This window comes from Camelus dromedarius, chromosome X (genome assembly GCF_036321535.1).
Source record: "Camelus dromedarius isolate mCamDro1 chromosome X, mCamDro1.pat, whole genome shotgun sequence".
NCBI lineage: Eukaryota > Metazoa > Chordata > Mammalia > Artiodactyla > Camelidae > Camelus > Camelus dromedarius.
In genome coordinates, this window is record NC_087472.1 from 75,191,121 (window position 1) to 75,218,051 (window position 26,931).

At 46.6% G+C, this 26,931-nt stretch overlaps 1 protein-coding gene across 8 annotated transcripts in view; it reads left to right on the top strand.

The window, feature by feature from the left end:
- Window positions 1-26,931, top strand: part of KDM5C (lysine demethylase 5C) — a 30,540-nt gene that overhangs the window by 2,432 nt on the left and 1,177 nt on the right. The window contains exons 2-25 of one of the 8 annotated variants that reach the window (XM_031445145.2): window positions 2,101-2,178; window positions 4,415-4,537; window positions 4,844-5,014; window positions 5,552-5,686; window positions 6,328-6,451; window positions 6,561-6,742; window positions 7,776-7,934; window positions 9,687-9,806; window positions 9,939-10,097; window positions 10,650-10,831; window positions 10,931-11,093; window positions 17,367-17,486; window positions 17,596-17,790; window positions 21,261-21,442; window positions 21,532-21,656; window positions 21,784-21,931; window positions 22,522-22,627; window positions 23,314-23,672; window positions 24,275-24,413; window positions 24,872-25,051; window positions 25,207-25,344; window positions 25,528-26,127; window positions 26,412-26,490; window positions 26,622-26,821. In XM_031445145.2, the coding sequence (XP_031301005.1) occupies window positions 2,101-2,178; window positions 4,415-4,537; window positions 4,844-5,014; window positions 5,552-5,686; window positions 6,328-6,451; window positions 6,561-6,742; window positions 7,776-7,934; window positions 9,687-9,806; window positions 9,939-10,097; window positions 10,650-10,831; window positions 10,931-11,093; window positions 17,367-17,486; window positions 17,596-17,790; window positions 21,261-21,442; window positions 21,532-21,656; window positions 21,784-21,931; window positions 22,522-22,627; window positions 23,314-23,672; window positions 24,275-24,413; window positions 24,872-25,051; window positions 25,207-25,344; window positions 25,528-26,127; window positions 26,412-26,490; window positions 26,622-26,821 (4,167 nt within the window). The remainder of the gene's footprint in view (window positions 1-2,100; window positions 2,179-4,414; window positions 4,538-4,843; window positions 5,015-5,551; window positions 5,687-6,327; window positions 6,452-6,560; window positions 6,743-7,775; window positions 7,935-9,686; window positions 9,807-9,938; window positions 10,098-10,649; window positions 10,832-10,930; window positions 11,094-17,366; window positions 17,487-17,595; window positions 17,791-21,260; window positions 21,443-21,531; window positions 21,657-21,783; window positions 21,932-22,521; window positions 22,628-23,313; window positions 23,673-24,274; window positions 24,414-24,871; window positions 25,052-25,206; window positions 25,345-25,527; window positions 26,128-26,411; window positions 26,491-26,621; window positions 26,822-26,931) is intronic. The other 7 variants (XM_031445146.2, XM_031445148.2, XM_031445147.2 and 4 more) reach the window with 7 other exon arrangements.

The following is a 26,931-nucleotide window of genomic DNA, read 5'->3' on the forward strand; positions in this document are numbered from 1 at the left end:
ACCTGGCTCTCTCTGGTTTTGTTCTGTTTTTCCCTCCTGTAGGGTTGCTCCCAAGCCACTTTTAGGCAGCCAGGACTTCTGGCTGGATTTTAAAGCACTCAGCTGAGTGGTGCTTGGGTTCCCAGGGTGGGAACTTGGAAATTGAAGGTTTGCCTGGGGAACGACAGGGGAAGGGCGATTTGGGTTCTGAATTGTTAGACAGGTAACTGCTACTCTTGGGGAAGATGAGAGGTAGGAGAGTGTTGGTATCCTGGAGTAGACTCTGGGGAGCTTGGTAGGGCCTTGGTTCTTGCATCAGGTAACCAACCTTTTTATCACCATCCTGACAATACTGATGGGCTAAAGACAGGATGAGGGAGCTTGTAGGTCCCAGGGAGAGCCAGGTAGGGAGGTTTGTTGGACCTTCTCCAGCTATCTGTTGCATCCACAGCTCCTGCTTGAGGATTCGAGTTTTGCCATTTTCTGTCTGGTTGCTTGATGTTGCACTTACTCTTATCTAGAACTTGATTCATCAGGAAATAGGTGCCTGGAGTTTGGGGTTTGAGCACCTTTCTACCTGGGTTACCTGTGCTGAGGGGAGTTCCCTACTGATGGGAGGCAAGAGGGCATGGGGAACTTGTCTGGGCTTGAGCCATATTATTTTAGTCTTTTTTTTTTTTTTTTTTCCCTTGCTTCACTGAGTCCCATGTGTTTGCTACCTTCTTTGGGGGTATGGGGGTGGGAGGTGTGTATACATGCAAGTGTAAATTCTCTGGCCCATTTTCTAAAAGTATGTGAGCATAAGAGTTCAACGGCTCTTTCTTCTCTTTTACTGTCTCCCTCCCCCTCTTCCATATGTATGCATGTGTGCTGTGTGTGTGAACACTGGTATCCCTGTGTAGTGTAGAGAGCCTTGGACTGGAGGTTAGGAGACAGGGGTTCTGGTCTTGGCTCTGCCACTAACTCAGCATGTGATTTTGGAGAAATCACATTTCTTCTCTGGGCCTCACTTTCCTCATTAGGTAAATGAGGGCACTGGTCTAGGTTGCCCAAGGTTCTTTTCACCACCCCAGCAAGAGCCAGGGCTCTGGGGAGGAGAGGACTGCATGGGAGGTTGAGGGTGGGGGAAATTGGGGAGGAGGCTCTTCACAGCTGCCCTTTGGGCAGGACACAATAGTGTCCAACTTGGCAGGGCAGAGTCTCCCCTACTTTTATTATCTTTCCCTGACTTCCCTCCTCCTCCCCAAATCCTCCTAATCTTTGCTACCACAGTCAGTGGGGCATCCCAGCACTTAGGACCCTGTCCCCCTGCTTCCTCCCCTGCCTCTTCCTGTACTGGGCAGGTGTTTGAAAGAGGACCCACAGGAAGCCTTTCTGACCAGGTGAGTGGTGCAGATTCTTGCTCCTTGTTCGTTGCTCTTCCCTGCAGTGTCTATCTCAAGCTTTAAAAAACTGTGAGGACATTAAAGGCCCAAACCTTTAAATCCTGCCAGAATTGGAGCTGAGCTACCCTGCATGTGTATTAGGTAGTGGGGTCAGCCTTAGATGTCAAGTCTTAATGATGATTCCTTTGAATAACATTTTCATTTGAAAACCAGTTTGATTTTCCATATTAGTCTTATGAGGAAGTCAGGGCAGTAGTTTATATTCCCACCTTACAGATGAGAAAACAAGTTCAGGAAGGTAAAATCCCATAGCTAGTTAGTAGTGGAGCTAAAACATGAATCCAGGTCTTCTGATTCCAGATCCTGTGTGCTTTCCAGTACTTCCAGACACGTGATCTACAGCACATCACATGCCTTGGGGACGAGGGGTTAATATGGGCGTAGGGAGAGTTTGGGATCAACTGTTTTGGGCCCCATCTCTATTTCTGAAAATTCTAGCACTGTACTGTTGGGAGGGACTCAGGAGACATTTCCCAGGGTATGTGCATGGGGTGTTGGGTGTGGACTTGAGGGGCTGCTAAAGTCCTGTTGTGAGTTGTGTGTTTGCCAGAGTAAAAGGTCTGGGGTGGCTAGAGGTCTGGGAAGGCGTGAGTGGGTGCTGAGCTACTTTTGGTGCCCTCTAGTCTTGCACTATGCTGGAATAACCCAACTCCCTTTCCCCTTTGTACCCACTCAGGACTGGCAGCCACCCTTTGCTGTAGAAGTGGACAACTTCAGGTTTACTCCTCGAATCCAGAGGCTGAATGAACTAGAGGTGAGAAGGCTAGCAGCTGGTGGCGGGGTTGGGAGAATGGGTACCTGAGCTCTGATCCCATTTCCCTCATACCTTCTCTAGTGAAGGTACTTTACCTAACTAGGCCTTTATTCTCTCTTCTGTGAAATTGCCTGGAGGACATGGAGGAAGCTTTAGAGCTCTGAATATAACCAAGAGCAAGGGCATTTAGCATCCCTGATATGATAGTCCAAGGTTGGGGATGTCCCTTTTCCACAAAGTTTTGCTACTTCTGAAGCTCCCCTGTCAACTAACCTACCCTACTTGGGTCAGCAAAAAAGAAATATGGGGCTGGCTGAGACCCTTTCTTGCTTGGTCAGCTGAATGTGGCCTCATCTATCCAATTCATCTACAGCCCTGTGCTTCCTGCCTTCCTTTCATGGTGCTTCGTAAGGTGGGAGGTGAGGTGGATGGGTGGGAACAACACAAGAACTGGTCTGTGGGAAGCTGGAATGGTTACAAACTTCGACGAGGGGGTCAGGCAGGTAGGGTTTTCCCTCTCCCTTATGTTCTGTTCAGGAAGTCCAGGCCTTTTGCATGGTTAAGGTAAGGTTCTCCACTAAGGGCTTAAGAATGCCCCAGGGTAATGAGAGTAGATGCCCTTAAGCTGGTTCCAGGTAAAGTCCTGGAGTTTTCCATGGAAGATGTAGGTAAGAAGTATGCCTCTGCCTCATTATTATGTATCCACAAACCTTACTAGATGTCTGGGGGTTACAGGGGTGACTGTTATGTCCAACTGAGTACCCGTAACCTAAAACCTTACCTGTCTTCTAGACCATAGTTCCTCCACCTTGGGACTATTGACATTTTGGGTCAGATAATTTTCTGTCATGGAGGGCTGTCATATGCATTGTAGGATGTTTGTCAGCATCCCTGGCCTCTACCCATTAAATACCAGTAGTACCTTCTCCCAGTTATGGCAACCAAAAATGTCTCCAGGCATTGCTAAATGTCCCCTGGAGGGCAAAATCGCCCCTTACTGAGAGTCACTGTTCTAGAGTCACTTTCGGTGCTATTTTGGTTGGGACAAAAATCATCTCTTACAGGAGTTATAAGTTCCTTGGAGAAGTGGATCTGACCAGGTCTTTTGAGGGTATAGCTAGGGCAAGGTGTCGCCTACCATGGGACAGGGGCAGATTTTCTAGAGGGATTGTGCTGGCTTATGAGGGGTAGAGGCAGGGATGAGGCCAAGGTTGGAAAGCTAAGAGGTTGAGTTGGAGGGAGTAGGGTTCCTGGCCCCTTAAGGGTTCTCAGAGCCATAGGATGTTTCTTTTCACAAATAGACCTTGATTTCTTCATCTATGAAAGAACTGACCCTTTTCCCCTTAATGGGATCAGAGTGAGGTAATGAATGGTAATGACTTACCTAGTTCTCCCTAGAGCTAGGCCCTCTGACTAGGGTGAGGTGGTTATAGACCTGGGGGCCTTGGAGAGCCCTTCTTGGGTCGCTGAGATTTCAGGAAAGCATGGTACATGCCTTGTGCCTAGGATCTTTGGCCCACGTTGGGTCCTGGTTAGGCCAGGTACCAATGCTGCTTTGGTATACCATCTCTTAGTTCTTTAGGCCATTCTTTCTTTAGCATGCACTCTTACCCTTCAGCCACCATGGAACAAGTTCATGGTGCATATGAAGAGGTGAATGTTCTCTTTTGGAGCCTTCATTCTCTGAAACATGTCTAGAGCTTAGGTACAATTCTGGAGTTTCCAAAGAGCCTTCACTGTTCCTTTCATAAGTCTACTCTTCTGGAGTAAGTAGACAAGCAGTTATTTTATGTCCCTTATAATAAAAAAAATGGGAATCCAGAGAGTAGAACTGATTTGCTCAAGACTATACAGCAAATCATTAGCTGAGGAAAAGCAAAAACTTAAGTTACCTGACACTCACATCTCTTGGTACCTGTTGTGTGACTTGAGGAAACAGAGACTTTCTGTAAAAGAGATGATGATACTTACACAGCCCTGTCAGGGAGATTGAGAGAGTATTTGTAAAGCTTCGGCTCTTGTGACCCGACCTACTGTTTTGGGACCTTGGGCTTATCCTATTGACTAGAAGGTGGCAGAGAGGGCTAAACACTGCCTTGAGTTTGGGATCCAGTTCACTGGGAGAGGCCCTGGGTAGTGGGCTGTTCTGTATTCTTTCTCCTCCCCTAAGATTAGGCCAGAAGACAGGGGTCAGGTAGAGGGGGAGGCCAGCCTCTCTGAGCCATTTCTTCTCCAGGCCCAGACGAGAGTGAAACTGAACTACTTGGATCAGATTGCCAAATTCTGGGAAATCCAGGGCTCCTCCTTAAAGATTCCCAATGTAGAACGGCGGATCTTGGACCTCTACAGCCTCAGCAAAGTAAGAACAGGTTTTTCTCAAACCCCTTCCCACCCCACACCTTAATACCCTTGGTACTCTGGGGGCCCCTTTGGTTTGGATATTGGATCTCTAGGCTGCAATGGAAGGGGTACAGCCTAGTAGCACACAAGCTATCATCAGAACTTCTTGACATCTCTTGCTGCAATTTGAGTCTGAGTGGTGGAGGTAGGAGGGGGTAGCCCCCAGTGAGGGGCTGGAGTTGTCCTCATTGTCCTTTCTGCAGGCCTGCTCCCTCGTGTACATACACATAGCACATCCACATCCCTTCCTGCTTTGTCCTTACAGATCGTTGTGGAGGAAGGTGGCTATGAAGCCATCTGCAAGGATCGTCGGTGGGCCCGGGTGGCCCAGCGCCTCAACTACCCACCGGGCAAAAACATTGGCTCCTTGCTGCGCTCCCACTATGAACGCATCGTTTACCCATATGAGATGTACCAGTCTGGAGCCAACCTGGTGGTAAGGATTCTAGGCCGGGGTGGGAGAAGGCTTTTTCTCCTGCCAGGTGCAGATTTCCACCCTTGCTCTTAATGGAACTGGTTCAGTGGACTGGAGACCTGAGAGCTTGGCTCTACCCTTTTCTAGTCATGCTTATTCTCTCCCCACACTGCCCTCCAACAGAGGTCCTGGAGTTACTTGCAGGGCCAGCCTTCTGTCTATTACGTGATAAGGTTTTAACTGATAGAGGAATTCACAGGAGGGAGAGGTCTTTTGGGCTGGAGAGGTCTGGGAAAAGATGAAGTCTGATTTAATTGGGGAGATGGTTGTGGGGAGGTGGTTGGAAGGAGGAATGGCATAAGCAAAGGCATAAGAAGAATTCCCAAAATGTGTGCTTGTGTCAGTGGTAAAGACCAATTGAGCAGGACCTATTGATATTGGTCGGGGGGGGGGGGTGAAACCACAGCTTTGGTTGCCATTGGGTGAAGGTAAAGGGAAGTCCTTGCTGCTGGGGGCTGGAATCCCATGCCCTGACCCTTACCCCTCACCTGTCCCCAGCAGTGCAACACACGTCCATTTGATAATGAGGAGAAGGACAAGGAATACAAACCCCACAGTATCCCCCTTCGGCAGTCTGTGCAGCCTTCTAAGTTCAACAGCTATGGCCGGCGGGCTAAGAGACTGCAGCCTGATGTGAGTACAACCCTTCTAACTTAGAGCTTTGGGAATAGAGAGAGTCCTCTCCCTCCCTCTGGCCAAGGCTCTGTTCTGTGTCACTCTCTCTTCTCTTGGTTCTCTGAATTCTGAGCGATCTTGCCTGTCTTGTTCCTTCTTGACTCATCTGTTCATCAGGGTAGAATTCTTCTTTCTCCTTATACCTGTATCCTGGCTTCAGGCAGAAGCTTATGTGCCAGGCATTCTTCTAGGCACTGGGGATACAACAGAGAACATGATAGACACTGTCCCTGGGCTCACTGAAGCATGTAAGTTAGCAGATCTAAATAGTCACTGCCATTTATTGGTAGTGTCAAATGCTTTGATTTCTTTGTATAAGTTACCCTCAAGCCCCCTTGCAACCGTAAGGAAGTAGTTAATATTCTCATTTTACAGTGGGAAAAACTGAGATTCCATCTTAATTCCTTTCCATTAGAGGAATGATGAGGAAGTTCACTTACTCCTAGTCTCCAAAAAGCCATCTGATTTCTTGCCCTGGCCCACCTATGCCTCAGCCCTGGCATGAGCTCAGGTGATACATAATCCACACTATTGTTCTTTTAGGATGAGGCAGCCTGCCCCAGATAGCAGTCTTGATTCATTTCCTTCTTGTCTCCCAGCCGGAACCCACAGAGGAAGACATTGAAAAGAATCCTGAGCTGAAGAAGCTTCAGATCTATGGGGCAGGCCCCAAGATGATGGGCCTGGGCCTCATGGCCAAGGATAAGACTCTGCGGAAGAAAGGTGAGACCTGACAGGCTGGGGCATTGTGAAGAATGGCCTCACGTGGGGAGAGGAGGCATGGCCCTGACTGTTCAGACCTGTACTTTAGAGCTCTTCTTCTCTCTCCCAGATAAGGAAGGGCCTGAGTGCCCCCCTACAGTAGTGGTGAAGGAGGAGTCAGGTGGGGATGTGAAAGTGGAGTCAACCTCACCCAAGACCTTCCTGGAAAGCAAGGAGGAGCTGAGTCACAGCCCAGAGCCCTGCACCAAGATGACCATGAGGCTGCGGAGGAACCACAGCAATGCCCAGTTTGTAAGGACCCAGCCCTGACTTCCTAATGCTCTGCTTCTCGTCCCTTCAACAAGCATTTCCCCAGCATGGCACTGGACCAGGTTGCACTAAGCAGAAAAGTGAGCCTGGTGGGCCCTGCCTCAGGTAGCTCACTTAATTGGGGAAACAAGGCCAACTCACATGGAACAAAGGACAAGAAAGGGTGATCGAGTGCTGTCAACATGAAGTGCTGGAAGGGTACAGAGAAGGAGACTCCCTCTCCATTGCTTCAGGATAAAGGCTAAGCTCATTACCATGCATGTTCCAGTCCCTGCTGACCTCTAGCCTCATTCCCCAGCACTACCCACCTCACTCCTCTGCTATAGCCACACTGAACTACTAGTAGGTATGTTTGTTTTTTTCCCCTGAGACATGCCATGCATTCTTTCCCTATCCTTTGCACACACTGTTTATTTTGCCTGGAAGAGTTTCCCCCTGTGCTCTGCCCCATTGCCAAATTTCAGTTTGCCTTCAGGTTTCCGTCTGTTTCAAGTGTCACCTTTTCAGTGAAGTTCTTCCTCAGGGCTGTCCCTCCTTATCTCCAGCTGATTTGAGTGCTTCCTTCTCTAGGTTCCCACAGTTCCCTGTTGAGGGCTGCTATTGGCAGTTTCCACACTGACCTTTAATTTTTGAGTGTGTGCCTCTGGAGTGCCATATGCCTTTAGAAGGCAGATGCCACACCTTATTTATCACTGTACTACAGAGTCCTGCATAACATTGAACACATAAGTGTTCAGTGTTTATTAAATGAATAAAAATGAGGGATTCAGGGTTGGGTAATACAGACTCTGCTCTCACAGCTCTACCCGTTTATTTGGGGAGATGGTACATGCTTGCAGTTAAACTCCAGACCTAGGATGACTAACTTGTACAGGGCCGTGAATGATCCAGCCAGCAGGCATGGTGGGTTTCTAATGGAGAGCTCTGTGGATTAGGGTACTGTCTGGAGGAGTCTGATGTTTGAAAGGCTAGACAGGGATTAGGTTGCTGAACCGTTGTCTCCCTCCCCTGGCAGATTGAGTCATATGTATGCCGGATGTGTTCCCGAGGGGATGAGGATGACAAGCTCCTGCTGTGTGATGGCTGTGATGACAACTACCACATCTTCTGCTTGTTGCCTCCTTTGCCTGAGATTCCCAAGGGTGTCTGGCGTTGCCCAAAATGTGTCATGGCGGTAAGGACTTCCCAGTCCCAGTCTGTGTCTGCCTCATAGGGTGTCCTTGTCTTCCTTCATTTGGCCTTATTGAGAGCAACCTCCCAGTGCAGCCACGGTCTTATGTTTTAGGTCCCTGGGGTTGGGCTGGGCTGGACAGAGCTTTGGGAGAAAAAAGAGGGGGCCTCTCAGCCTGTGTTCTCTGGGAGCTGTCAGACCACCTGGGGTGGTAAGACTCATGATTAGACAGATTGTACATGATGACGTATAATCAAATGTTAAATTGTGTGTTAGAAACTCAGGTGTAGAAGTTCAGAGGAGAGAAAAGTGACTAAGAGTAATAATCAGGGAATGTGTCAGCAATGAGATTTGGACGACAGGAAGATGAAGAAAAAAATGTTCTTTTGATTTCCAAGTTTTTTATTCTTTGTTTCTTTTAGAAAGCTTGGAAAATAAATTACCTATCTCACCACCTAGAGACAACCATTGTTAATAGTCTGGTATATTTTCTTCTCATCTTTTTGTTGTTCCATACATATATAACTATCTTTAACAGGTTTGGGATCTTACTGTGTATTTTCATTTGTTATAATGAAACAAATAGTCATTTTCCTGTGTTATTAAATTTATTCATGGGTATGATTTTTTTCTTGTAGGGGATCCGTCATATGGGTATAGTACTTATTTAGTTGTTTCCCTTCTGTTGTGATAATTAGATTGGTTTGCAGTATTGTAGACTTTAACTACAAGAGGTGGGCAGGCTTTCTAGACTGAGGGGTGGAGGAGTGCAGGAGCAAAGGTATATGGGGAGAATGTACCTAGTGCAAGAGAGGTAGTAAGGAGAGCAGCCAAAGCAGCAGTAAGGGCTAAGAGGCCGAGGAACCCTGCCAGGTCCGTTTCATGAGCTTCCTACTTCCTACCTTCATCCAGATTCTAGGTGCTCATCTACATATCTCTCTCTGGGTTATTGGAGAGTAGATGTTGGTAGTCTCTTGCCTTAGAGACTCAGCTGTAGTCATAGGGATCAGGTGCGCGTGCGCACACACAGAGATGAGGAAAGAGACCAGGCAGTACCCTTAGTGGTGGGGATTCCTTTAGGGAGGAGTTTGAATACCAGCAGTATCATAGACAACAAAGACTGTTAGCTCTACTTGGCTCTCTAAGTGGTTGTGGGCCAGTGGACCAGATTGACATTTAGTTTTCAGACATGAGCTCTGGGTTACATATAGCTCTCATCTAAAACCATGAACATGGGTACAAAGTGAGTTAGACCCATATTCTGTCTTCTGAGACAGTCTAAAGTACAGGAATACTGTAGGGTTTGGCACTAGAAGCTGGTGCCTTCATTTCCCATCCTCCGAGCTACTAGAGTATTCAGTGCCGTTTTCCCAGGCACTGGGAAATAAAAAGTCTGGGCATAAAAAGGCTTTTCTGAGCACCCTGTATAAACTCACATTTTATCTCAAGAGAAAAAATAGTGGTGAAAGAACATGGGGTAGCATGGTTAAGTCAGAACCCTTGGTTTACATAGTAAAGTTCTAAAGGAGGAGAAGAGCAGAAGCAGTATAGAAGTGCATGTGGGGAGTGAAAAGACTGAGCCGGAGTGCTAGGAGAAGAAGGTGGAGCTATGAAGTGAGGCCTACTTCGGGGGCCTTCAGTACAGACCTAGGGCTGTTCTCCCTCCCTACTCCTACCCTATATTCCAGCTCCGCTTTTGAGGATTCTCCACCTCTTTGCCTCTGCCTTGGTGACATGTTCTCCTTTGGGTTTCAGGAGTGTAAACGCCCCCCTGAAGCCTTTGGCTTTGAGCAGGCTACCCGGGAATACACTCTGCAGAGCTTTGGCGAGATGGCTGACTCCTTTAAAGCCGATTACTTCAACATGCCCGTACACGTAGGTGATGGAGGGCTGGGGTAGTGTCAGGGCTAGGGTCGTAGGTGTTCGGTGCCTCATGGTCTTGGCTCTCCTGGGTCATTGGGGCCAGAATACAGTGGGCTACGATCATCTGCTACCTCTGTTCCCTAGATGGTGCCCACAGAACTCGTGGAGAAGGAATTCTGGCGGCTGGTGAATAGCATTGAGGAAGACGTGACTGTTGAGTATGGGGCTGACATCCATTCCAAAGAATTTGGTAGCGGTTTCCCTGTCAGTGACAGTAAGCGGCACTTAACACCTGAGGAGGAGGTGAGTAGATGATTCATACGTCAGCTTTGTGAGCTTAGGCAAGGCATTTAGTATCTGAAAGACTCAGTATCTCTATAGGATGGGGGCAGTTATGCCTGCCTTACGTGGTTGCTGTGAGATTTAGATGAGATGATGTGTGTAAAGAACACAGCCTAATAAGAGTTAAATGAGAAAGTATATGAAGTACCTGGCAGGGTACCTGGCTCATTCATAAGAAGTGGTCAGGGACTGGGTTGAAAGTGCAGGAGAAAATGAGAACCTAGGCCTGTCTCAAGGGAAGGGTGCATTTTGGTCTAGAGCAGGGGCTTTTAACTTGCAGGTATTTTGGTGGGTGGGTATATCTGTAACCCTCCTTAAAATTGAAGTGAAGTGAAGTGAAATTTTGTTTGTATTGTGTGAATGCATTTGAGGGGGCAGGGGTGGGGATACCTATAATATTTCTTAGATGTTTCAAAAAGGTTTAAGACCTCAAAACTAAGGTTCCCTGGGCTAAAGATCTCAGTTCCTTAGCATAAACCCTCATCCCTTTTCCACAAACACCTGACTTGACAGGAGTATGCTACCAGTGGTTGGAACCTGAATGTGATGCCGGTGTTGGAGCAGTCCGTACTGTGCCACATTAATGCAGATATCTCTGGCATGAAGGTGCCCTGGCTCTACGTGGGCATGGTCTTCTCAGCCTTTTGCTGGCATATTGAGGATCACTGGAGTTACTCCATTAACTACCTCCACTGGTGAGTGGGGCCCTGGGGAACCAGGGAAGGAGTCAGGGTGGGTTCCTTCAGTCCACCCTGGGTATGCCCACTCTATGTGTCCCCTTTCTCCTTGGCCAGGGGTGAGCCGAAGACCTGGTATGGGGTACCCTCGCTTGCAGCAGAACATTTGGAAGAGGTGATGAAGAAGCTGACACCTGAGCTCTTTGATAGCCAGCCTGACCTTCTGCACCAACTTGTCACTCTCATGAATCCCAATACCCTCATGTCCCATGGCGTGCCGGTGAGTGCCCGGGAAACAGTCAAAGAGTGGGAATGAGTTAGTGATGTCCTTTGTGGTGGTGGTGGGTGTTGTTTGGAATCTACCCCTGCCCCTTTCTCATTCCTGTTCTATCTTAATTGGGCTATAGATTTGATGTTTCTAATAGAGACCCAAAATAATAATGGTTAGATATACAGTGTGATCGTGAGCCCTCTGGGCCATGAGTTTGAAGGCAACACCTCAGGGGTGGCTTCTTATCACATCTACATTCCAGCCAGTGGAAGAGGGAAATGGAGGAAGGACAGGACAAGACAAGTCTCCTTGCTCTTAAAGGCACACATAATTTCCATTCATCTCCTGTTAGTCACAGCTTAGTTACATGGCCATATCTAGCTGTAAGGAAAACTGGAAAATCTGATTCTTATTAAGGATGGTCTACATGTACCAGCTACAAATTGGAGGTCATGTTACTACGAAAGAGGGTGAGAATGAATACAGGGGGCAACCTAACAGTCTCTGCTGTACATTCCATGTTGTAACCCTTCTCATAGCAGTGGGTAGGTCTTTTTTACTTACATAACAGGTCGGAGTTCTACAGTGGTAATTATTTTGCAACATATATCAAATCAACATGTTGACATTCCACCTTAACTTACACAATGTTATATGTCAGTTACATCTCAGTAAAGCTGGGGGGGAAGTAACCTTAAAAAAAAAGTGCCAATATCTTTCAACATTAAGGGAAAAAAAGCTGAACCCAGAGTCCTGGGTTGTCCTATTGTCTTCTGTGGACTTCTCTCCCACCCTGGATATACAACCTGGCTTACCTATAAGAGGCTTTATATTCCTGGGAATTTCTAGTATTGATTAGCATCCACCAGTTTTCTGGTGTGGATCTTAAAGGTTGCTGATCAGCAGCCCTATAGGAATGAGTACATCCTCCACCTCTGCTTTGAGTCTTACTGTGTGCTGCTGTTCCTCCCCACTCCCTTCATCACCCCCTCCCAGGCCCCTCCACCAGCCTTTGCTGCCTTGCCTCTTGGTCTAATGCATGGGACATGGTAGGCAGTCAGTATATATTGAATTGGTATCTCCTTGAAATCCCTGGTCATCTGTACAGTGGGGCTTTCGACTAGGTCAGTGATTCTCACCTGAATTTCTTCTTGCATTCAGCTTATTTTGCTATACTGCGTAACCTGTGAGTAATGTTTTTTATTACATATTTTAGTGATACTTGACCAAGGATTGAGGTACCTAGGGAATTAGAGGAAGCGCATTCTACAACAGTTGAAGCAACCTTCCTCCACTCAGCAGAAGTGGGAGGTATCTTTTTCCTCTCTGCCTCACCACATTTGAGAATTACTGGGCTCAAGATGTGGAAATGATCAAGGACTTTTCAAGTTATGCTCTTCAGAAGTAGACATTAAGTCTGACCTTTCCTTAGACTCCTTTCTTCCTGACCTACAGGACAGCATCAGTCCTTTCCCACAATGTCAAGGAGAATTGAAAGAGTAGAAGAGGATTCTCCTTAAGGATTCAGACAACTAAGATGTGTATATATATGTGTATATATATATATATATATATATATATATATGTATATATATATGTATATATATGTATATATATATGTATGTGTATATATATATATATGTATGTATGTATATGAATATATAGCTGTTCAATCCTTAACCTCTTTAAAAAAAAAAACTTTATCACAGACTTTTAAACATATGTTCTTTGCTTCTACCTCCATAGCATTTCTCCTGCTCGTGGCTCACCAGCTTCTCTGGCAGCTGCTGCTTCACCAACACACCCTCTTGTTTGCCCTGCCCATTCCTATAGGTAGTTCCTAGCATCTCCAGGCTCGTGGGCTTGGCAGTATCTCCTGAATCCAAGGCATCTTATTTTCATATTCTCATGTCTGCAGGCTGCAATTTAGCCAGCTGGAGCTCCCTCAAAGCTATCTTTGGTTGCCTACCCCCCACCTCACCCACCTTCCTCTTTGGTGAGAGAAGGCCATTTCTTTTTATAGATATAGATATATAGTGTAAGTATTATTTTCATTATAAAACAAACATCCCTGCTTTCCAAAAAATGGAAATAAAGGGGTCATCTCTATTTCCTCCACATTTTGTTTCTGTCTGTTTTTTAATGTAAATTTTGACATAGCAGTTATCAGTGTATGGATTTTATAGTCTCTTTTGTTAAGTTTAATGATCTAGAATGGCATTGTCCAATTTGGTAGCCACTAGCCACATGTGGCCGTTGAGCACTTGAAACATGGCTAGTCCCAACTGAAATATACATGTTGGATTTCAAGAAGTAGTATGAAACAGAGAATGTGAAATATCTCACTAATACTTTTGTATACCAATTACACTTCGAAATGATAATATTGTGAATATATTAAGTTAAACAAAATATGTTGATGTTAATTTCATCTGTTTCTTTTTACTTTTTTAATGTGGCTACTAGAGAATTGGAAAGTACATAATGTGGCTAGCATTTTGTTTCTATTGGACATTGCTGATCTAGAGTGATTTTTGATTTCTTACCATGAACTATATATAATCATCTTTTTTGAAAAAACGGCTTTATTGCAGTATAATTTGCATACCATAAAAGTCATCCATTTTAAGTGCACAGTTTAGTGAATTTACAGTGTTGTGCTACCATTACCACAATCCAATGTTAGAACATTTCTATCACTCCAGAAAGATCCCCTATGCCCTTTTGCAGCCACTCTCCATTCCAACCCCTAGTCCCAGGCACCCACTAATCTGCTGACTCAGAAGATTTGCATTTTCTATATAGTTCATATAAATGGAATAATATGTGGTCCTTTGTGTCTGACTTTTCACTTAGCATAGTGTTTTTGAGGTTCATCCATGTTATAGCATGTTTTAGAACTTCATTCCTTTTTATGGTGAAATAATATTACATTGTATGGATAATACTGTATTTTGTTTATCCATTCACCAGTTGATGGACTTTGGGTCATTTTTTAATAGCTGCAGAATGTGAGGAGAGCTTTAAAAAAAAAAACTGCATAGGAAATAGTTCAGTGACATTGCCAAAATGAGGGTGCAAGAGCATTAGGTTCTATTTCTGGCTCTGCTACTTGAGGCTTCTCTGGGACTCAGTTTTCACATCCATAAAAATTAAGACTGGGACCAGACCACTGCTACAGAACTCCCTCTGTGTGCAAGGCCTCTGGTCAACACCCTGAAAGCAAATAAACCAATCCCTGCCTTTTGTCATGTGCAGTTGAGTAGAGGACAGAGGTGAGTAAACAAGGGGAATAAAATGTTAGAGTTTCTATGAGAACAGACTGGGTCATTAGAAAGAGGGTGTCAGGAGAGCATTTGTAGAAGTGGTGACACTTGAAGGAAGATTAAGAGTTTGCCTGTTGGTTCTGTGGCTTTATCATGTGGACATGGAGATTCAAGTGAGGGGTTCTCAACAGGGACATTACATGATCAGATTTGCATTTTCTGGAAGACAGTTCTGGTGGTTGGTAATGGGGGCCAGTGCAATAATACAAGCAGGAAATACTGATGTTGCCTCTAAGCAGGGACAGATTTAAGAAGAAAATGTATTGGAAGTGGGAACTGATTCATGACCCGAATAACTGTGGAGATGTATTCACAAATAGGAAGATTCAGTATTGTTAGGATGTTAATTCTCTCCACATTAGCCTAGAATCCTAGCAGAGGAATTGTTGGGTTGAAGGGTATAAACATTTTAGGTTCTTGGTATATATCAGCAATTTTACTTTCCAGAGAGTAGAAGTTATTGGTCCCCATACCAGCACTGTACTTATTTAGCTGTGAACATCAGTATAGTATGTTCATCTTTTAAAACTTTGTAAGACTTTCGGTAAAGATGGCAAATTAAACATACACGTGTATTTCCATTCTTTACTGAAACTCTACTAAAATGGCACAAAGGGATTTTTTTTTTAAGGTAAAAAATCACAGAGATGATGAAAACAATAAAAGAGACAATGGTAAACAAAATTCTTGAAACTAGAAAACAGATAAGAAACTGAATCTTAAGCCAGTACTGAACATCTGAGAACCAACTTGATTTATATCCCAGAATCCCCCAAAGATTCAGTAGTCAGTGGCACCAGGCATGGATTAAAAATAAAGGTTGGTTCATATCTATATATGAGAAGAAGCTGTGGGATCCCCTCCCATGCTGGGCAGCTGGACCCTCCCTCAGCTCTAGCTAAAGACTGAAGATTTACTTTTTTTTTTTTTTTAAAGTGATGCTTCATCGGAAAATAGCTTTTTGTTTATTTTAGATTGAAGATTTACTTTTTAAGAGGTTAAAATAGAAAATCTCTGGATTGAGGTCTTTTAGTTGAGGGTGGAGGTATAGTGAAACTAATAGGATTCATCATTGTATACATACTGAATGCTGAGGTTCCCAGCCATCTTCCTCCACTTGGCTTTCGCGACTCTGGCAGCCAGACCTTTTTCCTTCAGGCAAAAAGGGGGAGAGTTTTCTTTGGGGAATCTGGCCCAAAAGGAAAGACCTAGAGTTTCTCAGAGTAAATGGGTTCACTCCACAGTGATGCTCACAGTTAAACTTCACCTATGTACTTAGAACTTCCATTTAGCCACTTCATTTCTTGCTCTTAAATATAAGTGGATAGCCAGAGATCAACAGACAACCGAGAAAACTCTAGGAGACAAAGTAGAACCAAATATTAAAAAAGCAACTTAGAGAAACAGGCTAAGCAGAGAGAAATAAACTTCAGAAAGAAAAGGAAAATAAACCTCATTAATACCTTCAGAGATGAGCATGTTTTGCAAACATGAAATAAGAACAGGATACTATTTAAAAATAACACACTAAAGAACAAAAAGAGCTCTTGGAAATTAAAATTATGATGGCAACAGTGAAAAACTAAAAAAAAAAGTTTAGAAGGTAAATAGTTAAGGAAATCTCCCAGAAAATAGAATAAAAAGATGAAGGTGGAAAAAGGTAGAGAAAATTAGAGAATTTGTTCAGGGGTTCAATATTCAAATAATAGGAGTTTGGAAAAGAGAGAATATGTGAAAACTGAAAGGATCAAATCGTTCATTAATGAACTTGTTCAAAAAAATTTCCCTGAACTGAAAGACAGTTTCCAGAATCAAAGGGCCTACCCAGTACATGAATGAAAATAGATCTACACCAGGGTGTATCTGGTGAATTTTCGTATCAAACAGTGGGACCAGAAAAATCCTACAAGCTTCCTGAGAGAGAAAACAGGTTTCATTTAAAGCATTAAAAATTAGAATGGCTTCAGACTTCAGAAGCAACATTGGAATCTAGAAGACTAGAGCCATCCATGCCTTCAAAATGATTTTCAACTTAGAATTCTGTGGGCAGTCACATTATCAAATGTGAGAGCAGAATAGAAACATTAAAAAAAAAGTTCTTCCCACCACTTCTCAGAACCTGTTGGAGGATGTGCTCAAGCACAGCAAAGGAACAAACCAAGAACAAAGAAACGGGATCTAGGAAACAGGAGATCTGTCATGGGAGAGTGATGAACCAGGGAGGGCAGCTGGTCCCAATTGAAACTGACCATAAGGCTCCATGAGAGACTGCTACAGAAAGCTGAAAAGGGTTGGGAGAGAGGAGAGTTGGACGCTTGACCAAAAGATTGGAATTAAATTACTAATACATGCATAGAAAATAATAAGCAAATTGAGAAGTAGGCTATTTTTTGTTTTTACATACATGTATTTATTTTCTTTTCAGATTCTTTTCCATTATATGTTATTACAAGAAATTGAATATAGTTCCCTGTGCTATACAGAGGAGTCTGTTTTTAAGACAGTCTAGAGGCTTATCATTTAGGGTTGTTGAGGTAAATACCAAAATAATCAGAGTAGGTGAAAGTGATTGACTCTGGGGAATAGAGAATGGCAGGGCCTGCTGATTTCATAACAAATCTTGAACCACTTGGCTCTTGAGACTGCATATATGACTGGTAACAATAATTATTAACGAAAAGTGATACTTTGAATTTTTATAAAAATTACTAGAGAAGTTGGAATATTTTGGTATGTACCTTTCCTGCTTTTGATTCAAATCTTCTTGTTACCACAGATCAAAACCTTGAGAGCAGAGGCCAATGGTCCTTTCTTTCAGAGTTGGAGAGTCTGCAAATCCGTTGTCAGATTGTGTTTCCTGAGGCTTTCCTTCGCCTCTTTAAGGACCCTGCACTTAGATCAGGTTTCTGCAGACTGAAAAACCTCTGTCTCAATGACCTTGGCCTTTCTTCCTCAGGTTGTTCGCACAAACCAGTGTGCAGGAGAATTCGTCATTACCTTCCCTCGTGCTTACCACAGTGGCTTCAACCAAGGCTACAACTTTGCTGAGGCCGTCAACTTTTGCACTGCTGACTGGGTGAGTCTGGAGAATGACGGGCTGGCAGGGAGAAGGAGGAGGGTTGTGGGGAAGGTGAGGCACCATGGCCTCCAGACTTGGCCATACTCAACCTTCAACCTGTCCACAGCTGCCGGCTGGGCGCCAGTGCATTGAGCACTACCGCCGGCTCCGAAGATACTGCGTCTTCTCCCATGAGGAGCTCATCTGCAAGATGGCTGCCTGTCCAGAGAAGCTGGACCTGAACCTTGCAGCAGCTGTGCACAAGGAAATGTTCATCATGGTGCAGGAGGAGCGGCGTCTACGAAAGGCCCTGCTAGAGAAGGTGGGTGGTGAGAAGAGTGCCCTGGATTGTGTACCCTAGACTGGCAGAGGCTGGGGGACGAAGAAGTAGAAGATGTTGCCTCTACTCTTGGGGAGTAGTGAAAAGAACTAGACACACCTGGACTGGAAACCACATTCCAGTGTCTACCATTTACGAATGATTGTTTGCAAGTTAATTTATGACACTGAACATCAGTATCCCTGTCTGAAAAAAATGGGGATCATAGTAGTGATTATCTTTTGGGATAGTTGAGTGGGTTTAAGATGTTTGTTAAGTAACTGACCCATAGTGGGTGCTGGTATAACTGCTATTTATCATTATGTAAATAACCCAACAAGACCGACTGGCAAATGGAAACCCTACTTGCTGATTAGCTGGATAACCTTTCCAAGTGACATAGTCCTACTTTCCCACTCTGTAAAATGGGAATAAATACCTAACTTACAAGGTGGTTGTAAAGCTTGAGTAAGGTGATTTATGTCAAAGCATCATTACTGCACTTGAACTGTAGCAGATGCTATCATTGGTAATACATTGAAGAAAATGATTGAAATATGAAACATTTCTTAGGAAATGCCATTTTATTACATTCGTACAGTTCAGTAGCTTAACCGAGGGTAATGTTACCAAGTAGAAGGCGGTCTTCCTTTAATAGATTTCTCATAACTGTGTCAGTTGAGTGCATAGATCAGTGGGACCGCTACTCATGTAGTTCGGCTGCCTTCCTGAAGCTCCAAACTTGCCCAATTAGAGAATTGACTTAGCGAGAGTTGTCCATAGGATTACAAAGGAATGCTGCTTCTGAGGGATCCCTTGCTGTCCGTTTAGGGTAATACTTTCTTCTTTTAAAGCTCATTTATAACTTTCCTATGAGCTTGGGTTGTAAGGAGAATTGCAGCTATGGTAAGTGTTGGAAGTCTGGGACCTGTCAGTCTGTGGTATCAATTGGTGAGCCCCTCAGCTTTTTGGGCATCATTTTTTCTCTCTGTTCAGTGCTGTAATTCAGTGATGACCCTGGACCTGTGCTAGACTACAGGAAGGAGCCAAAGCAAGGTGGGAAGAGTAGATGCTCTCATCCCTGACATTCAAAATTCTCTACACTTGGCCCTTACCTCAGAGAAGGGTTTTGGAACTCCTTTTCTTAAAATTCTGTAAAAGATTGTGTGTTTGTGTGTTTACTGTTCTGGGGAGGGGGCTCATAGCTTGCATCTAGTTCTCAGAGGAGTCTGTGATCTGAGAATACCTAGGGTCTTCATCCTTAAAACAGCATTCTCTGGCTTCAGAGTCAAAACAGGCTACAGTCAGGTTCTCACTTTGGGTAAGTTAACTGACTCTGAGATTCAGTTTCCTCCTTAGTAAAATGAGATAGGCCTGTGAAATGGATATCCTTATCTGAAAATTAGAGCTAATAACAATAAATATTTGTTGAATGCCTATTCTTTTTCCCCCCTGTATTCACCATGCTGTACTTTAGATCCCCTAGACTTGCTCATCTAACTGGACATTTGTACCCTTTGACCAGCATCTCCCTATTTCCCCTACCCCCTAGCTTTGGCCACCACCATTCTACTCTGTTGCCATGAATTTGGCTTCTTTAGATTTCATAGATAGGTGATATCCTGTAATATTTGTTTTTATCTGAATTGTTTGACTTAATATAATGCCCTCAGGGTCCATCCATGTTGTCACAAATGGTAGAATTTCTGTCTTACGGCTGAATAGTATTCCATCATATGTGTATATATACCACATCTTCTTTATCCATTCCTCCGTTGATGGACTCTTAGGTTGTTTCCGTATCTTGACTATTGTGAATAATGCTGCAGTGAACATGGGAATGCAGATATCTCTTTGAGATCCTGGTTTCATTTCCTTTGGATATATACCCAGAAGAGGGATTGCTGGATCATAGGGCAGTTCTATTTTTAATTAATTAATTAAAATTGACATATGGTCAATTTATAATGTGTTAATTTCTGGCGTACAGCATAGTGGTTCATTTATATATGTACATTTCTTTTTATATTATTTTTCGTTATAGACCATTACAAGGTATTGAATATGGTTCCCTGTGCTATACAGTAGGACCTTGTTATTTTGTTTTTGATTTTTTGAGGAACCTCCATACTGGTTTCCAAAGTGACTGCACCAATTTACATTCCCACCACAATGTGCAAAGGTTCCCTTGTCTCCACATCCTCTCCAACATTTGTTATCTCTTATCTTTTTGATAATAAGCCATTCTGACAGATGTGAGGTGATATTGTGGTTTTGATTTGCATTTCCCTGGTGATTAGTGATCTTGCACATCTTTTCATGTACACATATTGGCCATTTATATGTCTTCTTGGAAAAATCTCTATTCAAGTCCTCTTCCCAATTTTTAATTGTCCTGTTTGGTTTTTTACTATTGAGTTATATGAGTCCTTTATATATTTTGGATATTAACCCTTTATGAGATACATGGTTTGCAAATATTTTCTGCCATTCCTTGAGTTGCCTTTTCATTTTGTTGATGGTTTCTTTTGCTGTGCAGATGCTTTTTAGTTTGATGTAGTCCCACTTATTTATTTTTACTTTTGTTGCTTATGCTTTAGGTAGGTATCATGTACAGGAAGTAAGAAATCATTGCCAAGACCAATGTCAAGGAGCATTTTCCCTGTTTCCTTCTTGGAGTTGTATGGTTTCAGGTCTTATGTTTAAGTCTTTAATTCATTTCAACTTAATTTTCATGAGTGATGTAAAATAAGGGTCCAGTTTCATTCTTCTGCATGTGATTTTCCAGTATAGAAGACAAAAACTGTTAGAATCCAAATTTCTCTCTAAAATCCCTAAAATCGCCCCTAATATATAATGTCCTATTGTCTTTCAATTACTCCAAGATAGCTGACTTCTCCATTTTTGGAATGGATTGATTTTTCTTCATCTGATCAACAGATGAAGTCATTAACTTAGGTTTGGAGGCCGTGTTTTTTTGGGGAAAAAAATTGTATCATTAAACACTGGACACAAGCACATAGAGTTTTATTTCTCTAAGTTATAGATGTGTATGCAGTGTGTCCTTGCCTGCTAAGCAGCCAGCACAGTGCCTGGAACACAGTGGGTGCTGAGTGCCTGGAAGCCAGCATTATTCCCCAGTACACGGCATTTCTCTTGGCCACTTCCACACTTTGCCACCTCTCTGGTACCTTGGTTCACCATGTTCCTCACCTTCTCTCACCCTAAAGGCCCTTTATGCCAATCTGAATCTTACCTGACTTTTCTTCCTGTCAGCCCACACTGATCTTGCTCTGCTTCGTATGATTCCCCCACCTTTGAGAATCTGGACTTCACAGAGGCAGTGTGCTCCTGTGGAGTTCTGTCCCCCCAACAGCTCTTAGCACAGATTTGAGTCTATTAGGGGGCTCAGTGGTGGCTGAGTTAGGGGTTTCTCTGGCCCTGTTCTGGTTCTATATAACGGATACCCCCAGGGCATCACGGAAGCTGAGCGAGAGGCTTTTGAGCTGCTCCCGGATGATGAGCGCCAGTGCATCAAGTGCAAGACCACGTGCTTTCTATCAGCCCTGGCCTGCTATGACTGCCCAGACGGCCTTGTCTGCCTTTCCCACATCAATGACCTCTGCAAGTGCTCCAGTAGCCGGCAGTACCTGCGGTGAGCAGGGGGCCTACCTGGAGGAAGTGGGCCAAGGAGGGGGATACAGAGCTGGGCCAAATGTGCTCTTTCTTGCCCTCTTCCTCCAGGTATCGGTACACCTTGGATGAGCTCCCTGCCATGCTCCATAAGCTGAAGGTCCGGGCTGAGTCCTTTGACACCTGGGCCAACAAAGTGCGAGTGGCCCTGGAGGTGGAGGATGGGCGGAAGCGCAGTGAGTGATGGGGGGACGGAGGGACTCCACAGGCAAGTTCTATTCCCTTTTCTCCTGTACCCTCCACCCCCTTCCTCTGCCTTTACTCAATACTGCCTACTCCTTGCCGCTCTCATTCTCTCTCCAGGCCTTGAAGAGCTGAGAGCACTGGAGTCTGAGGCCCGTGAGCGGAGGTTTCCTAACAGTGAGCTGCTGCAGCGACTCAAGAACTGCCTGAGTGAGGCAGAGGCTTGTGTGTCCCGGGCTCTGGGGCTGGTCAGCGGCCAGGAAGCTGGGTATGGCAGCGTGAGGCGTTGAGCACAGATAACCTGCTGAGGAGCCAGCACCTAGGAAAAGGACAATGGGGGTGGACTCTGAGTACCATTAGGCAATCAACATCAGCAGGAGGCTGATGAGCACTACAGTGGGAGGTGTTGGGGAGGGCAAGAAGGCCAGGCAGCTAGAAGAGTGCTAAGAAAGCTAGAAATGTTTCTTTTTATCAGTACCTGAAGGAGATTTCATAGAGGCTGAGGGATTTTGTGGGCAGGTAGGTGTTGTGGAAGGTTTAGGGACAAGAGAAGGACACAAACATAAACCTGATCATAGAGTTAACAGTAGAAGATGGATTGAAAAGTCTAGCTTCTGTTACCATCAATTTCTAAGGCCCCCCCCCCAATATATCCTATATTCTTCTCTTCTAATTCTTTCCCCTCATATGAATGCACATGTATCTTAAAACCCTCTGTCTAACCTGGGCATTTGAGGGGAACTGTGAAGTATGAGAGGTCAAGGTGGGCACGTTTGAGGAAAGGTGTTGGATCCTAGTATAGAGATGGAGGGAGGGGACTGGGTTTGGACTTGAAACCCCACATGTGGAACTCCATAGCCCCCACAGGGTAGCTGGTCTACAGATGACCCTGGCTGAGCTCCGGGCCTTTCTGGACCAGATGAACAACCTGCCTTGTGCCATGCACCAGATTGGGGATGTCCAGGTGAGGAGGGGTAGACTTGGAGTGCTGCTGAGGGATCGGGGGTTGGCGGACGTGAACAGCAGTCCAGTCTTGCTTCCTTTCACAAGTGTCAAGTATTTGGGTGAGACAGGATGCACATGTGAGAATAATGGGAGCTAGGAGGCAAAGGGTCTAACAAACTGCCTCTTAGAGGTAGGATTTGAGGTTTAGGTGGTAAGGGTACAAATAGAGGATGCAGAGTCCAGGGAAGGTTTCCTGGTGGCGGTAGAAGAGGAGAAAGGAAGTAACAAGGGTGTGTGTGGGTCTGGAAAGCTGAGTCAAATTCAGGAAGGTAGAGAAGTGGGATGGAGAGGGCAGTGGACACCAGTGTGAGCACAGGAGTTCTGAGAAGGCCATAGCAGAGCATTTTTAGGGCAGAGGGTCTCCTGGTGCTATACATCAAAATCCTCCAGGGACTTAAACCCTATTAAGATTCTCAAGGGGTGGGGCCTTGGGATCTGCATTTTAACAAATGCCACAAGGTATTCTAGTGGGCAGTGAGTGTTAGGAAGCACTAATTAGGGCCTGCCAAAGGAGGAGAGCCCAGCCCATGCTAGGCTCTTCCCAAATACTGGAGGGTAAGAAGATAGGCAGGGCGTGGGTGTCTGGTGGTGGGACCTCTGTGTGGGCCCTGCTGAGGAGTTTGTTCTTCATCTGTATCTTGGTAGGGTATTCTGGAACAGGTGGAGGCCTACCAGGCTGAGGCCCGTGAGGCCCTGGCCTCACTGCCCTCCAGTCCAGGGCTCTTGCAGTCCCTGTTGGAGAGGGGGCGGCAGCTGGGGGTGGAGGTACCTGAGGCCCAGCAGCTCCAGCGGCAGGTGGAACAGGCGCGATGGCTGGATGAGGTGAAACGCACACTGGCCCCCTCAGCCCGAAGGGGTACCCTGGCTGTCATGCGGGGACTGTTGGTCGCGGGTGCCAGTGTAGCCCCTAGCCCTGCTGTGGACAAGGCCCGAGCCGAACTGCAGGAGCTGCTGACCATTGCTGAACGCTGGGAGGAAAAGGCCCACCTTTGCCTGGAGGCCAGGTAGGTCTAGCCTCTTCCCCTCTCTGCTCTACAGCAACCTTCAAAGTTCAGTGGAGAAGCTGAAGGTGATTCTCCTGGGTGGCCTTGGGCACCAGACTCCTGTGTTGGTGTATTGACTCTCCTCACCCCCCGCCCCCCCCGTTTTTAACTCCGTATTATATATAGAGGCAGAGGTGGTCTTATGGGGAAGCAGAGATGGAGAGATACAGAGCTGTATAGAGGACTAGCTCCACAGGCAGACATCTACACACACTCAGGAGCACAAGTACCAACAGACAGATGGACAGGTGTCAGTAGAAAGACACCGTGCATTGGAGCAATCTGACAAACTGCAGCACCAGGTTAATACTGCTGGTTGTGTGTGTAGGCACTGCCAGCAGCTGACAGACTGGCAGATGAGCAGAGGCTTGGGGGCTATGGAAGAAGTTGGAGGCATGCAGTTTGGAGCAAGCACAGACTGACAGCCACCCATAGGCAGAATACAAGAAAGTAGGCCCAAGTGGCAGCCCCAGGGGCTCATGTTGCTATATCTGGTGGTCACGCTGGGCTTCTGGTCAGGCAGACCACCCCAGACTGAGGCCTCTTTTTTTCCCTACCTTTAGGCAGAAGCATCCACCAGCCACGCTTGAGGCCATAATTCATGAGGCAGAAAACATCCCTGTTCACCTGCCCAACATCCAGGCTCTAAAGGAGGCTCTTGCTAAGGCCCGGGCCTGGATTGCTGATGTGGACGAGATCCAAGTGAGGACCCTGTTGCCCCCTACCCTCCACCCCAGACCTTCAGTCCAGCTGGGAGAGATGGCATACATTGGGCTGCGCTGGGTTGAGTTGGGTTGGCTAGAGAGAGGAAGAGGGCACAATTCATCATGAGGAATCAAAACGTTGCTTGGTGAGCAGCGTGTGGAAGGGTTGCGAGGCTGGCCTGAGGAAAGATAGGATACTGTTAGGGTGAGAGTGGTGGGGCAGGGAGAATAGAAGAGGCAAACTACAAGAAGGTAACCAGTCTGGTGGTCTTGGGGGCTGAGCCAGTGGATGTAGGAGTTTTGGGAGCCAGGTGGGTGTGCCTTCCTTAGGATGATCCCTGTTTTTCTGCCTCAAGACTGTGAGTCCAGTTCATCTCCCCAGCTCGGGGCCAGGCACAGAGTTACATCGGTAGATGCTAGCAAGTTGAATTGAGCATTCTCTTGCCCCTGTCCCAGAATGGTGATCACTACCCCTGCCTGGATGACTTGGAGGGCCTGGTGGCTGTGGGCCGGGACCTACCTGTGGGGTTAGAGGAGCTGAGACAGCTAGAGCTGCAGGTACTGACAGCGCACTCCTGGAGGGAGAAGGCCTCCAAGACCTTCCTCAAGAAGAATTCTTGCTACACTCTGCTGGAGGTGAGGCCTGGGACCCTGACCCATAACCTCTTCTGCCTCTGGCCCAGCTGTTGTGAGACAGCTAATATGAGAACATGAGGGCTTAGGGGTACTGGGAGGGGAGGGGTGGGAGGTAGGGGAAGCCCGGACATTCCCCCTCTGTCTGCCTGCCTCAGGTGCTCTGCCCGTGTGCAGACGCCGGCTCAGACAGCACCAAGCGCAGCCGGTGGATGGAGAAGGAGCTGGGGTTGTACAAATCTGACACAGAGCTGCTGGGGCTGTCTGCGCAGGACCTCAGGGACCCAGGCTCTGTGGTAAGGAGCTTGGGCTCAGATGGGGAGAAGAGCCTGGCGACGATAGTGTCTGAGCCGGGTGACCATGGGCAGACCGCTTGCTTCCTGGGCCTCAGTTCTCCTGGTTTGGGAGTGGGGTATTCATGGTGCCAGAAAAGGAGGGATGGGCTGCTGACCTTTTCTCCCCTGTCCTGGGCTTGGCAGATCGTGGCCTTTAAGGAGGGGGAACAGAAGGAGAAGGAGGGAATCCTGCAGCTGCGTCGCACCAACTCCGCCAAGCCCAGTCCACTGGCATCGTCGACCACAGCTTCCTCTGCAACCTCCATCTGTGTGTGTGGGCAGGTGCCGGCCGGGGTGGGAGCTCTGCAGTGTGACCTGTGTCAGGACTGGTTCCATGGGCGATGTGTGTCGGTACCCCGCCTCCTCAGTTCCCCAAGGCCTGGTCCCACCTCATCCCCACTGCTGGCCTGGTGGGAGTGGGACACTAAATTCTTGTGTCCGCTGTGCATGCGCTCACGGCGCCCGCGCCTGGAGACCATCCTGGCACTGCTGGTAGCGCTGCAGAGACTGCCTGTGCGGCTGCCTGAGGGCGAGGCCCTACAGTGCCTCACAGAGAGAGCCATCAGCTGGCAAGGCCGTGCCAGGCAGGCTCTAGCCTCTGAGGATGTGACTGCTCTGTTGGGACGGCTGGCCGAGCTTCGCCAGCGGCTGCAGGCTGAACCCAGGCCCGAGGAGCCCCCTACCTACCCTTCAGCCCCTGCCTCTGACCCTCTCAGAGAAGGCAGTGGCAAGGATATGCCTAAGGTGAGCTGCGCAGCCCAGCTCTTTTCGCCTTCAAATTCCTGTCTCCTAACCCTTGCCCTTACTTAGGCTCCAGCCCTGCCCCTGCTCTCTGACTTTCGGTCTCCTTTGGCCTGGCCTCCCTGCCCCACTTTGCATCCTGTCCAGATCCCTGGAATGCTCCATGCCGGCAGCCTGTGTCTGCCCTCCTCTAGGAGGCGGATGGTCCCAAGCCTGGGGTAGAGGGGAACAATAAGGCTTGGTTCTTCAGTTCAGTTACCACTACCTGTACTTGCTCTCCTTGGCAGGTGCAGGAGTTGCTGGAGAACGGAGACAGCGTGATCAGTCCTGAGAAGGTAGCCCCGGGGGAGGGCTCAGGTAAGAGAGGTAGGTCTAGGTGTGGGGAGGCTGTTTGTTGGCTCACCAGAGTGACCCATGTGGTCCTTGGCCCTGTCGTGGGGTTGGGGATACGACCAGGAGCAGCCTCTAACCCAGCCTGTCCCTGCGACCCCCCCCAGACCTGGAGCTGCTGTCCTCACTGTTGCCACAGTTGACTGGCCCTGTATTGGAGCTGCCTGAGGCAACCCGAGCTCCCCTGGAGGAGCTCATGTTGGAGGGGGATCTGCTTGAGGTGACCCTGGATGAGAACCACAGCATCTGGCAGCTGCTGCAGGCTGGACAGCCTCCAGACCTGGAGCGGATTCGCACACTTCTGGAGGTGAGGAGAGAGATCACTGGCAGGGCAGGGCCGGGAGGTCAGGCTAAACAGGCAGGGAACCCAGGCCTGACTACTGTCCCGCACCTCTTTTTCGCCTATTTGTAATCACA